The sequence below is a fragment of the Melanostigma gelatinosum genome, assembly GCF_949748355.1.
Source record: "Melanostigma gelatinosum genome assembly, chromosome: 2".
Lineage (NCBI taxonomy): Eukaryota > Metazoa > Chordata > Actinopteri > Perciformes > Zoarcidae > Melanostigma > Melanostigma gelatinosum.
The window spans coordinates 31,742,529-31,755,065 of record NC_136635.1 but is presented as its reverse complement, the minus strand read 5'-3'; the positions used below and the strand labels follow the sequence as shown (position 1 = coordinate 31,755,065).

Sequence of the window (12,537 nt, the reverse complement as noted above, 5' to 3'; positions counted from 1 at the left end):
TGAATTCACTTGCATTAGTTGCTATTAAACAGACATTTTAAACAAATGTACTTTTAAGAATTGTAAACTGTTGTGTCTGTTCTGTCAAACAAAAATGAGACATTCAAGCTTTATCCTTCACGTTTGGCTTTTTAACTTTTGCATCATTTTGGCTTCGTCAATGCAAGGCTGTGAGTATCTTTCTCTTTGGGAGTTGAACCTCACGTACAATAATGAATCTATAAAAAACTGTGTTGCCAAAGTCAGACCCCTCAGCTCCTTATGGACGGAAATGTTTCCATTGAACTCAAAACCAAAATCTTTGATCCCAGAGCCATGACAGCGTAACATCTGTATCAGGCTTTAGATCTGGAGCTCTGGCTTCAACACTGTAGTTTGAACTATTTTCTCATATTTCACGAGTTTACCGCACAATAAATAGAAATGCATCAAAATCAATGTTGTTGCAAATCATTTACATTTATAAAACATTTCCTGATACGGACATTTTTGTCTAACGACATCAGAGCAAAACAAATATTCATAGATAAAATCAACGATGAATATTATGGTTAGTTGTATCTATATACATATAGTTGATGAATATAATGGTTAGTTGTATCTATATACATATAGTTGATGAATATAATGGTTAGTTGTATCTATATACATACAGTTGATGAATATAATGGTTAGTTGTATCTATATACATATAGTTGATGAATATTATGGTTAGTTGTATCTATATACATACAGTTGATGAATATAATGGTTTGTTGTATTTATGAATATACTAAAACAGCAGAGAGGTGAGACGGACCAGTGGCTTCCAGAGCTTTGGTGATCTGGCGCAGAGAGAAGCCCATCTCCAACAGGGGCACAGCGATGGCAGGAGGAGGAGGAGGAGGAGGAGGAGGAGGAGACGTGGACAGCCGGCTGCTGGGGTCCGACAGAGCTGGAGCAAACAACAACAACACCAACAACAACAACATTAGAGTCTATCATCATGACATCTGGGATGTTGGTTTGTACTTTTGGACTGAGAGAACAATTAAAATGTTGCAGGGTTTCCCTCAGTGTGTCATAGTGGAGCCTGAAATATAGAGCAGCGTTCACATCACATCAGGCGGAGACCTTCGGTTCTGAAAAGTGACGCCGATGCTTCATGTGTTGAAGCTGCATTCTCTCTAGTGTCCACCAGGGGGCGACTCCTCTGGTTGTATAGAAGTCTATAGAAAATGACTCTACTTCTCTCTTGATTTATTACCTCAGTAAACATTGTAAACATGAGTTTATGTCTCAATCTCTAGTTTCAAGTCTTCTTCAATACAGCATGATGTTCATTTAGTACATTATGCTCCATTTAGAGTCACACAGACCATAAAGCAGGGGATGCTTTAGGGCGGGGCTACACAGTGATTGACAGGTCTCTCTACGTCACTCCTCCTCAGATGGCGACGGATAAATTGTTGAACTCAAGGCTTTAAAACATCAGTCCACAAACTAATGAGTGACGTCACGATGACTACGTCCACTTCCTATAAACAGTCTGTGGTTCAGATTCACTTTGTATCCTTGAGCTCTAAGAAAGGTGTTGAATCCATCCTCTTCCTCATCAACCTGCATCGTTTACATCTGTTTACCAGCTTGCAGCAAGAAAAATCAATGAAATCAGTTTCATGTATCGGTTTGTAATGACGAAAGAAAACACAGTAACTCTGGCTGACATCAACAACATACTGTGCAAGCTTTTCAGCAGCAGAACAGCGATGTCTACATGCATGGCAGTCTGGCAGACTTACAGGTACCCGTTCTGTTCTGAGGTCTGGAGGGTTGGGAGTCGGGGGAGGTGAGACTCTGCCGGCGTCCGACCTCGTCGGAGGGCGAGGTCGGCAGAGACAACACCGGAGGAGTCTGAGCTCGCCGGGTTGGAACCAGGGTGGTGGTCGGGTAGCTCGAGAACATTTGCCTGTCGGATCACAGAGAAGCCTTCAAATAATCATCTCAATTTGACTCATTCATGAGAAACAAAAGGCTGGCTTGGCTGCGGCCATCTGCTCTGACCTGAGGAGGCTGAGAGGCATGACCCCCGGAGACTCCGAGGCGGGGACGGTCTCCGTGTCTGTGACGGGCGTGGTGGCAGTCGTGGTGTCCTCCAGCGAGGAGCTCATGAAGGAGGTGGTGCTGGAGGCCGAGGGGCTGGTGGTGATCGGGGTTTGAGCCAACTGCTCGCCCTCCGTGCCTTCCCCCTCACCTTCTGGTTCACTCCGAACTCCTGAGGGAGACGAAAAGCCCCGGGGGAAAAGTGAACTTTGTGTGTCGGATGCCTCATGCAGACATGTAGATATATTATATTATAATTCATCCACATGCATCCTGCTCAGATTAATAACAGTGAACAGCTCTTCTGCTGCAGCACGGTCCTGCTTTTTAAGGAGCTAACAGCTAACGTACGGAGGTTCCATTCAGTTACACTGCGGTGCGTTCAAGCTCCAGTAAAAAATGGGTTTTGGGCAAAGGTAAATTACAACCTAGAGTCTAGGATTACAACGTTTAAATGTAATCTTGTAAAATGTAGTTTTTGGCAGAAAACTTGAATGAATCCAGTTGTTTGAAGGAGATGAAATAGATACGAGAGAGGAGATTATGACCGTTTGACTTCATAACACTATGAAGTGTGTTTTTATATGATAACCACCATCGATGACAGAAACAAAGTACATTTTTTTCTAATTGCTCAACTCTTTGTGGATTGTATTCATTCATGAATAGGCCGTTGTTTTCTCTTTTGGAGAAGTCAGTTTGTCGATCTGGCCCGAAGCTTAGCGTGGCGCCCTGAGAACACAAAGCTTTGTCAGTAACTCTCCGGGCATCGCGTGGCTTCATATTCTCACCAGGCTTGGCCTTTCCTCCGCTGGGCTCCTCCAGCAGCCCGTTCACCACCAGCTTGTAGATCATGGCCTGCGCCCTCTCCAGGTCGGCCAGGCCCAAGGCCCGCTTGATGGGGGAGCGCATCACCGCCCGCTTCACCATGTGGCGCATGAGGAACTGCAGAGCCGCCCGCATCTCCACTTCTTCCTGGCACACCGGCGAGGTGGCAGCTGTGCTTCCTCCGGTGCCGGCGTTCAGATCCGCATTGTGGCCGCTGGGCGCTGCTTCTGGTATCACCTTAGTGTCAGAGGAGAGGACAGATGAGCACGATGCCCTGGATCTGCTTCACACATGTATCCACATTTAATGATTCTAGTTATAGAAAAGAAAAACATACATATAAAGACTTATTCATTTTCTTGCAGTTACATCATTACTATTCTCAGATCCTTCCCCTAAAAATAAAACTCCTTAAAGCAGAGGTTCTCAAATGTTTTTTTTTTACATATTTTCTACACTTCCATAGTTCAGTGATGTTAAAGAACACCACAAGAGAAATGTATTAAGTATGAGACATGTACTTAACATATTCGCATGGATACAAATGTGTTTTGATTAGAATGTAATCTATGAACTGTTGCAGATTTAAACATTTTAATATTATTGCTGAACTATGAAGCCATTTGTTTCCCCAAAAAAGTTAGAGGGACATATTGGATTGTTCTGAGGCACTTATGCATATGGGATATCTCTTATACCTTTGGTATGAGCAGCAGCTCGGCGTACTTGCTGCAGCTCAGCAGGGTGCTGAGGGTCTTCATGGCTCCCAGGTAGAGGTAGGACAGCTGCACCGCGTGGATTTCAGACTGCGTGGCACCGGAGGAGGACTCGTGGCCGCGGGACCCGTGCTCTTTCTTCCTGTTCCCCTCGGCGGGAGTGTGAGGAGCCGCGGTGAAGAGGGTCTCGTTCCCGCCGGCCACAGAGGAGATCTCGCTCTCCGACTGGGGCGGCGCGTGTGCTTTCACCTCGTCCAGGCTGTGGGACACTCGCAGGTCAGAGGTCGTGGTGTTCGGAGCCGCTCCGCCGTTGTCTTTTTGCTCGTTGCGGTTGTGCCCCTCGCTCTCCGCCTTGTCCTCGTTCCCGGCCGGCTCCTGCCCGGACGAGGCCGCGCCGCGGTGCTTCTTGTCGTGGCGTCGCGAGCCGAGCTTGGCGGCGGTCTCCTCGTGGATGCTGGTGAGGTAGGTGAGGTCCAACAGCAGCGAGGCGGTGAGGCCGCAGAAACGCGCCACGTCGAAGGGCAGCGGCTCGCAGGGCTCCAGGTTGTAAAGCGGAGTGTCACTAGGCGACCAGAAAGTTGGGAAGCTTTAATAGAAGGGAGTGGAGAGTGAAAGGAGACAAGGGAAGGAAACACAAAGTGAGGGAAAGGGCAGGAGAGAGAGCACAGCATGCGAGACAAATAAAGAAATGGAGTGTGTGGGTGTGGCACAAAATCATGCCGCCCGGTGAATCATCGTGCAGGAGAGTTGTGGATTAATGATGAGTCAATAACAAACATGAAAACAGTGAATTAGAGCGAGGGGGAAAATGAAACGATGAAGAGGCTAATGCAGGGTGTCAGAGGGATGTGAACACATCCTCATCAGCCATGAGGTTATACTGTCACACCAGTACTGGAGACGCACCGATCAGTTTCACATACAGACCATTCTGTGCTGGTTTAATTTACACGCATTTCAAACCCTCTTATCGACTTTATTTCTAAAAAACAAAAGCGACTAGCGACATATTTAGCGACTTATTCAGACCATCAGGTAAACACAAGAAATATATTCACATATTGATATATATTCCACGCAGCATGTAAATAGATTCATTCATATTCGTATAAACGGATAAATAAATACATCATTTTAGACGGATAATAAATCGTTGACTCTAAAACAGACCTACATACATCAGTATATAATAGAATATTTTCTATGATATGAAACTTTACAAATCATGTTCATAATTTATGAACATCCAATTAAATTTTCCATTTCAAGAAAAGTTAAAGTTAGAAAAGTTAAGAGGAAAGTTTGTCCAAACTGTAAATGACCTCTGAATCAGCAGGTCAGACGATTCAAAACGATCTAAGGAATCAGGATCAGCCAATAAGAAGCCTCGCTGTCGGTGCGTCTCCAATAAATAACCAGAACATTGTGCAGAGCGCTGCTGTTGGACCAACAATCATGTGATGGATTTGCAGTGACAGTCAAAATCTTTACATGGCCGATGTTCACAACTTGCTTACAATTTGATATATCTGTCAAATATACCAGCAAATAACAACTATAGCAACGTATAAAAATGTCAAAGAAAGGTGCCACAACGCCCCTTCCCCCCGTACCTGATGGTGATCTCGGCCTCGTCCCACTGCACCTTCGCCGAGGTGCTGCCTTCCTTCACCACGCCCAGCAGTGTGGCGTGCCTCCCGGTCTGCTTGTGCACACATCGCCCGCCGACACGCAGGCCCGCGTCCGCCCCTCCGATCACCGCCAGGACCGGCCACACCTCCGTGCAGAGCGTCCTCAGGTGGTGCTCCGACAGCTCCCCCAGGCCGTGCTGCCGGCCGTGGCGTCCCCGCTCCTCCTCCGTCCTCGTGGGCGTCTCCTGGCTTTCCCTCTGGGCGTCGTGCTCCTCGCGGCTCTGCACCGAGCGACTCTTCTTCAGCCTCTGACCCCCGCCACCGGACGTGCCGGCGGACTCCCTAAAGCAAGGCTTGATCTTGTGGAGCCGCTCGGTCATGGTCTCGTTGATGCGGTGAGTCCAGTGGTCGGTGCGATGCAGGATGCGGATCAGCTGCGTGGTGGCCTCGGCCAGGACGGTGGCCATGGGGCTGCAGACCGGGTCGCCAGGTAAGAGGTCTCGAGGTGTGCCCCTCATCTGCATGTCACAGATCTTAACCTGGAACAAACAAGCAGAATATAAATATTAAGAAATATGTAATATAGATATATAGGAAGCATCACATTAGTGTAACTGCGTGTAATGGTCTTTGTGAATTGGACTGTTTTTGCAATGAGGCTCATTAACAGAAATTGCCACATTTTTGCATCCTACCTCATTTAAATATGAGTAAATGACACAGGGGGCGAGTATTATTTGTTGCTGGAAGAATCACAGGGTTCTTTCTTATTATTTGTGCAGCTTTAGCTGCAAAACGCTAACAATCCTTCTGTGAATCCACCCTCAGAGCTCATAACAGAACAAAAGCTTAAAGTTATGGAACCCCAGTAACAGCTGAGTCACTGTAAAAATGAGCAGATGAAAGAACCCCTGCAGATGAAAGAACCCCTGCAGATGGAGCAGGAGGTGGATGTTTATGTGCGTTACCTTCTCTCCTGGGTTACTGCTGTAGAACATCACACAGGGATAGAGCTCTGTGGCGTCAACGTCCTCGAAGGCCAACTTTGGTTCCTGTTGAATCACAAGTTAGCAGTTAGAGATGAACGCAGAACCCCGAGGAGGACACGTAGCTCTTTTATCTTTCGTCTTTGCTGTTGAATTGTGTGCGAATCAATGAATATGTATGCGTGTCCATGTCCAGACGAGGCATTCATCATTTTAGGACGGACTAGCAATGATCAACGCAGTTTGTGATACGTTAAATTATTTTTTTAAACATCCAAATGGATATTCAGTGTCTCTCACCTCTCCGTTCTTGCCGAAGGAGATGGTTCTGGCCTCCATGTCCAGGACGCAGGTGATGAAGTCTCCCTGAGTGAAGCTGCTCAGAGTCAGCGTCTGCTCTCCGTTGTGATAGAGGTTCCCGCTGTACGCCCGGTACAGCCACATGTCCGACGTGGTGCGGTGGTTGAAGTCGTGCACGGGCCATCGTGAAACGCCCACACACGTGCCCTCATTGCCTCGGTTCTCCTTCACGATGTAAAACTACAGAGGACAGAAAACGGGACGTGATTCAAAACAGGCAAAAAATGAGATAAGTTTATATTTCTGTGTAAAACAGTTTCCCATCAATTAATGCTCCGCCTCTACTGTTATCCTTCTTTAACTATCACATTATTCAGCCCTGGTGTGTACATTCAGCTGGCTTCATAAAGATCTTGAAGATCTTGAAATGTTTAAAAACTAATTTGTTTTTATGTTTTGTTCTTTGAACGCCCCAAAGTCAGAACAAAAACTAGGAAAGATGTTGAAAACTTTGTTACACGACTTGCCGATTCATATGACTGAGAAAGATGGCGAACGAAAGTGTTGACGATGAGAAACTTTGTTATTAATTCATGTGTTGCGTATCAATTTCAAGAGGGTATAAGGTTGTAACCGTTAGTTGCTGTCCACATGGAGAGACCTTGATTCGTTGGTCTTTCCACACCGGGGGCGGGACTAACAGACAACACAATAATGGGAAATACTCGTCTGCTAATATTTTGTATCAAAACTATTCATACTGGCAGCGATGCAAATGTGTCAACACTTCAAAGGTTAGAAGAGATTCACAAGCAGAGGACTCCAGCATCCTGTTCACCCAGAGCAGCGCCTGACTTACAGCCGAAGACACTGAAAGATATTCCCTTTTAGTGAATACCTCGGAGTGAATTTGAGGGCTTTTATTGTGAAAGGTAAGAAGAGAAGTAGTGGATCTGGTCTGTGTTGCCTTTGTCAAGGTTGAAAGGTGGTTCAGACTCCGGAGGTTGTAATGGCTATCAACGTGTTGTTTAAATGCTCCGAGTAATAAAATACAGAACATCTTCTTTGTAGCTTCCGAAGTCGGAACGACTTCCACGACTCGGGATGTCAAAGCGTGGAAGCAGCAGGAGACAAGGTAATAAACAGTCCTGTACCTTCCACTGGTAGCATCCAGAGGAGATGCCGGTAGAGGCCAGGCCGTAGCCTTTACCCCCGCTGCCATGCGTCAGACCCTGGCCGTTCTCCACCACGCAACACTGAGCCTTCTCCGGGTCAAAGGAGACTTCCTGGATGGGAAGGTTCTCGTCCTCCTCCTCCTCTGACTCGCCCTGGGGATCAAAGAAACCGTCGGCCGCTCGAACAAATAGTCATAATCATCAAAACACGAGTCGGGGGAGGACGGAGGATGATTACTACACCTGCAGTTTGAGTTCCTGAACCTTTTCTTGAATCTGGATCGAGTGTTTGGCTTGAGCAACGGGAGCTTCCCACATGCAGTCGGACAAAAGGGCGAAGAGCCGCTCGACAACCTAGAAGAGAACAAACGTTATCAGCTCACTGGCTGTTATTGAGGAGTTGCACAAAAAGCAAAGAAAGCCGACAAACCTGTGTCATTTGGTCGTCCTCCATATTGGCCTCACAGGCAGGAAGGACGGCCTCCAGCACATGAAGAGCCAGGAGCCGAGTTCTCAGGTTGCCCACCAGAGGGACCCCTAGAATCAAAACAGCCACGAGGGGTTAATGAATCTCTCAGCTTTGTAACATGAAGCAGGCGCACATGTTACTCGGTGTCGTGTGTCACAGCGGCTGGTTGTACCTGAGCAGCATTTCTGCGCTGCGATGTTGAGCAGCACTTCGGTCCATTTAGGGGAGGCCATCTTGGACTGGATGGCCTTGGAAGACACGACTCTCCTGAGGAAGACGAGGAAGTCTCCGAGGTGCAGCTCAGCAGTGTGCTGCTTACGGATCAACGCTGAGGAACGACACAATTACAGACCGTTGGTTACGTTTCATGGAAAACAAACTTTCACTGTAGGCACAGTAACGATTGCTCTTCAAGGGATCTGTTGTTAACCATTCTTTCAGCCGTGTATTAACCGTGTATTGTCTGTGTATTCTCCGTGTATTGTCCATGCATTATAAAAATTCCTTCATCACCTCTGAAGTCTTTCTTTTCAGAGTCTGCTCCGTCCTCCTGTTTGCTGTCCTCTTGGTCTTTTCCAGAAGAGAGAAGACTGACTCCCGCCTGGGACAGCAGGTTCTTCAGCTGACTGCAGAGCAGATCCAGCAGCGACTGGACAACCTTGGCACTCAACTTGTCCGCGTACGTCCTGCGAATCAAAAGGACAAAACACAGTTTGTTGATATAATCTTCGGGTTTTACAAAGCGCAGCTTTCATTCCTCCGGTTTCTAAAGCTCTTACCCCGTGCTGATGGCCAGTATCTGCAGCAGGCGTGTGGAGGCCACCTTGAGGGCGGTGCTGAGCTGAGACACTCCGGGTTTCTGCAGCAGCTGGAGCGGCTGGCCCAGCATCGTCTCCGTCCCGCACAGCTGAGACAGCACGCTGAGCAGCCCGCTGGAGATGGCCAGGGACACGTCCACCGGCTGGTAGCGGACGCTCAGCGCAAAGACCGTGACCAGCAGGAGGCGCTGCTGGGCTTCTAGGACGGAGAAGAGGTTGCGAGAAAGAGATGAAAGAATCAGACGGGCTGTTAATAAAGCGAAGTCTGGAAATTCATCATTTCAGGAGCCGCTCTGCCGTCGGTGTGGTCAATTTAATGACGGCACGATGATTTTACTTTACAGAAATACTGAATTTAACCCAAAGGTAAAGGATCATTTTAACTCTGATTCATAACTATCAGTGAAATAAATAAATAAAAACTTTTTATTCCATAAAATTATTAATCGGCATTCACGTTTCAGTTCTGGAACGTTTTGCCTCATATTTTGTTGAATTGAGCGGAGTCATTTTTTGTCTGTTTGTGTTTGTTGTTATTATTTCCTACTTTGTTGTCTGTTGCCTGCAGACAAAGTTAATATTCTGTTATAAATCCAGTTCAATCAAAGCTTTTTATGTGTGTTTTAGGATAAAACAAACATTCATCTTCATAATTATTTAGTATCCATGTTTCACATACAGTCTGTTAGCAGGAGAACGCTCACGCTTCTTCTTCTACTCTGGTTGTGTGCCCAGTGTTTCACTGAGCATTCAATTAGTATTCAGAATCTAAAGGATGCTGAAATAGAATCTGTAAAAAAAATGTATCGACAGGAAAGAGGCAGAGGACTAATCAGCTGAGGCAATGTGGGCGGGGCATCAAGGCCACCGTGGCCAAGGACACATGGTTTTTTAAAAGTCCAAACTGAGGGGGCGTGTTCCATAATGGCCCCCATCAAAAACCGTCCCCGAAGTAATGTAAATGTAAAACTAAAATGTTTGATGCTGATAAATGATGGCGGCTCCACTGCTGAGGTCGTCTCCCTTACCTATGTGGTGCTTGTTTGCCTGCAGTGCTCTCTCCAGGGTGACAGACAGTTGCTGGTAGATCTTATGAACAGCTGTCTGGATTTCCATCTGGAGGCTCCTCTTCGTCGCTTTTACACCATCCTGCAAAATAGAAAGATGTAAACACAGTTAATATAGTCACTACTCGGGCTGCACGACATTACTGACAACCAGGCGCCAACCTCCGGTTCTGAAGAGTGACGCCGATGCTTCATGTCTGAAACCTGCATTCTCTCTAGTGTCCACCATGGGGCGACTCCTCTGGTTGTATAGAAGTCTATAGAAAATGACTCTACTTCTCTCTTGATTTATTACCTCAGTAAACATTGTAAACATGAGTTTATGTCTCAATCTCTAGTTTCAAGTCTTCTTCAATACAGCATGATGTTCATTTAGTACATTATGGTCCATTTAGAGTCACACAGACCATAAAGCAGGGGATGCTTTAGGGGAGACGGTGAAATCGCCAAATCAGTCCACACACCAACGGGTGACATCATGATGACTACGTCCACTTCATATTAACTATGTATATGCTGAAAACTGACTTTGGGAACTTAAAATTTTTTTTGTGATATGAAAAGAATTGTCACCAGATGACAACAAAGTACCAGTACCCGTTTCTTCAACATCATCCTTTCTGCAGCAGAAATAGTTTCTCACTTTTGCAATCAAATTTTTTGTTTCAGTTTTTCTCTTTTTTCCTGCTTTGGTTGTTTGATAAATTGACCAGAGTGATTGTGATTCTGTGTATCCAACAACTCTTAAATCTGAGTAAATCAAGTTACATTTGACATCTTCTGTGCAAGCTTTCCATTTGTATCAAAGCAGCAAAAATGTTGCAGCATTACAAGTTTGAGTGAAACTGAACTGTCACTTGACTATCGCTGCTCATCAGTATCAGCGGTTGACGAGGCTCACACGTACCTGGTAGTGATGCAGCTGCACGCTCTCCCTCTTCAGGCCTCCGGCGCCCACGGTGCCGAGGCCAAAGCAACCCGCCAGGAACTGCAACCTGACGGAGGTGAGCAGGGAGGAGGACTGGAAGGCGCCGCCGGATCGATCAGCGTCACCGGGCTGGCTGCCCTTCTCCTCCATGCCGGAGATCAACACCACAATCTGGTGGAGCGCCTCCAACCGCAGCTGGAGATTAAAAACACATCCCAGTGGTCGAGTGGACATTCTAACAGCGTCGCATATGTTTTCTAGATCTTTTAGCTGCACTATTACCAATAATGTGTGACGGTTTTCAGAAAATCTGCCTCATTCATTTGACACGACGTAGTTTTAAAGAATAAATCTGGTTATATTCTCCCATTTTCTCACTGAAAAACAACAATATTGATTGTATCTAACAAGTATTGTGTGTGTATCAAAGCCAGATATCTCTTCTTCCTCTTGTTAAAACACCGATGACGTGTAGATTCAGGCATTACCATGAACACACAGGGATTAAGTTTGTACATCCATCACTTTCTTTCCTCGCCTCCTCGCATCCTAGTGCCTTCCACCTGAGATGTGAGCGGAGGCGAGGAAGAGACACGAGGAGAGAGGAGTTGAGGAATTTAACGAAATGAGACATCCTTTGCTTCGTAGGCAACATTTTAAAGCGACGTCAGTTTAATATGACGTGTGGCGAAGCTGTGTGTCACGCCTCTTATTTTATGTCACGGGTCAGAAAAGACTTGTGGCTCTGCACCAATAAGAGTGAGCCAGACCCAGAGAGGTCCTGAGAGAGCTCCTCACCTCTGCCCTGCTCTGTTGCTGTTCCATGGCCAGGATAGTCGCCTGTGGGCTGGTGGACATACTTTCCTCCGGCTCCTTGAAGGCCGGAGCGAGGCCCACATCGCCGCTGATGAAGCTGACCATGTTGTCGATGAGAGCGTGGATGCCCAGCGAGCGGCTCAGGTCCAGGTCCGACTCTTCGTAGAACAGTGCCGAGCTGTAGCTCCGCTGGCGGCTCAGTTTGGCCTGGAACCAGGACTCGGCCAGGGAGTCCGGTGAGCTCTGAGGTAAGCCTGAAGACGGGAGGAAGAGAGGAGCCTTTCAGATGTTTAAATGCACAACGTAACGCTTTTGATGGATGGGCCATGTTGCTTTTAAGCACTTAGGAGCTATGCAGGGAAATGCATTATACTCTATAAGAAATGCTGAGTCGTCATGCGGGCACAAGCCTTCATGAGCCATTATGGATTCATCTATAATGGGCGCACTGAGTTTCAAACACCCACTGAGGGTCAAAATGCTGCAGTTGAGAAGTGAAATGGCAACCGGAGCTCGTGTTTCCATATTCTAACTGAAAGCACTGAAGTTTAAGCATCAGTACTGATGATTCATTCTGAAAAGGACAGTAGTGATGTTTAGAAGTGTGTTTGTGTGGGGTTCTTCTCCATCATCAGTGTTCTACTACAGTACAGTTTATAGAAACACATATTTTAGACTCCTAAAAGAATCGATATCAGTTTAAGCTTTATTTAGAATATTT

General features: G+C 46.5%; 1 protein-coding gene across 1 annotated transcript in view; it reads right to left on the bottom strand.

Moving 5' to 3' along the window:
* Positions 1–12,537, bottom strand: part of herc1 (HECT and RLD domain containing E3 ubiquitin protein ligase family member 1) — a 60,990-nt gene that overhangs the window by 22,909 nt on the left and 25,544 nt on the right. The window contains exons 26-42 of the mRNA XM_079282802.1: positions 11,799–12,070; positions 10,980–11,195; positions 10,034–10,154; positions 8,967–9,204; positions 8,701–8,873; positions 8,360–8,515; positions 8,149–8,255; positions 7,962–8,072; positions 7,698–7,871; positions 6,544–6,783; positions 6,226–6,309; positions 5,240–5,796; positions 3,609–4,212; positions 2,874–3,147; positions 2,044–2,254; positions 1,782–1,948; positions 800–934 (exon numbers count right to left, since the gene is read on the bottom strand). Of these exons, the coding sequence (XP_079138928.1) occupies positions 800–934; positions 1,782–1,948; positions 2,044–2,254; positions 2,874–3,147; positions 3,609–4,212; positions 5,240–5,796; positions 6,226–6,309; positions 6,544–6,783; positions 7,698–7,871; positions 7,962–8,072; positions 8,149–8,255; positions 8,360–8,515; positions 8,701–8,873; positions 8,967–9,204; positions 10,034–10,154; positions 10,980–11,195; positions 11,799–12,070 (3,840 nt within the window). The remainder of the gene's footprint in view (positions 1–799; positions 935–1,781; positions 1,949–2,043; positions 2,255–2,873; positions 3,148–3,608; positions 4,213–5,239; positions 5,797–6,225; positions 6,310–6,543; positions 6,784–7,697; positions 7,872–7,961; positions 8,073–8,148; positions 8,256–8,359; positions 8,516–8,700; positions 8,874–8,966; positions 9,205–10,033; positions 10,155–10,979; positions 11,196–11,798; positions 12,071–12,537) is intronic.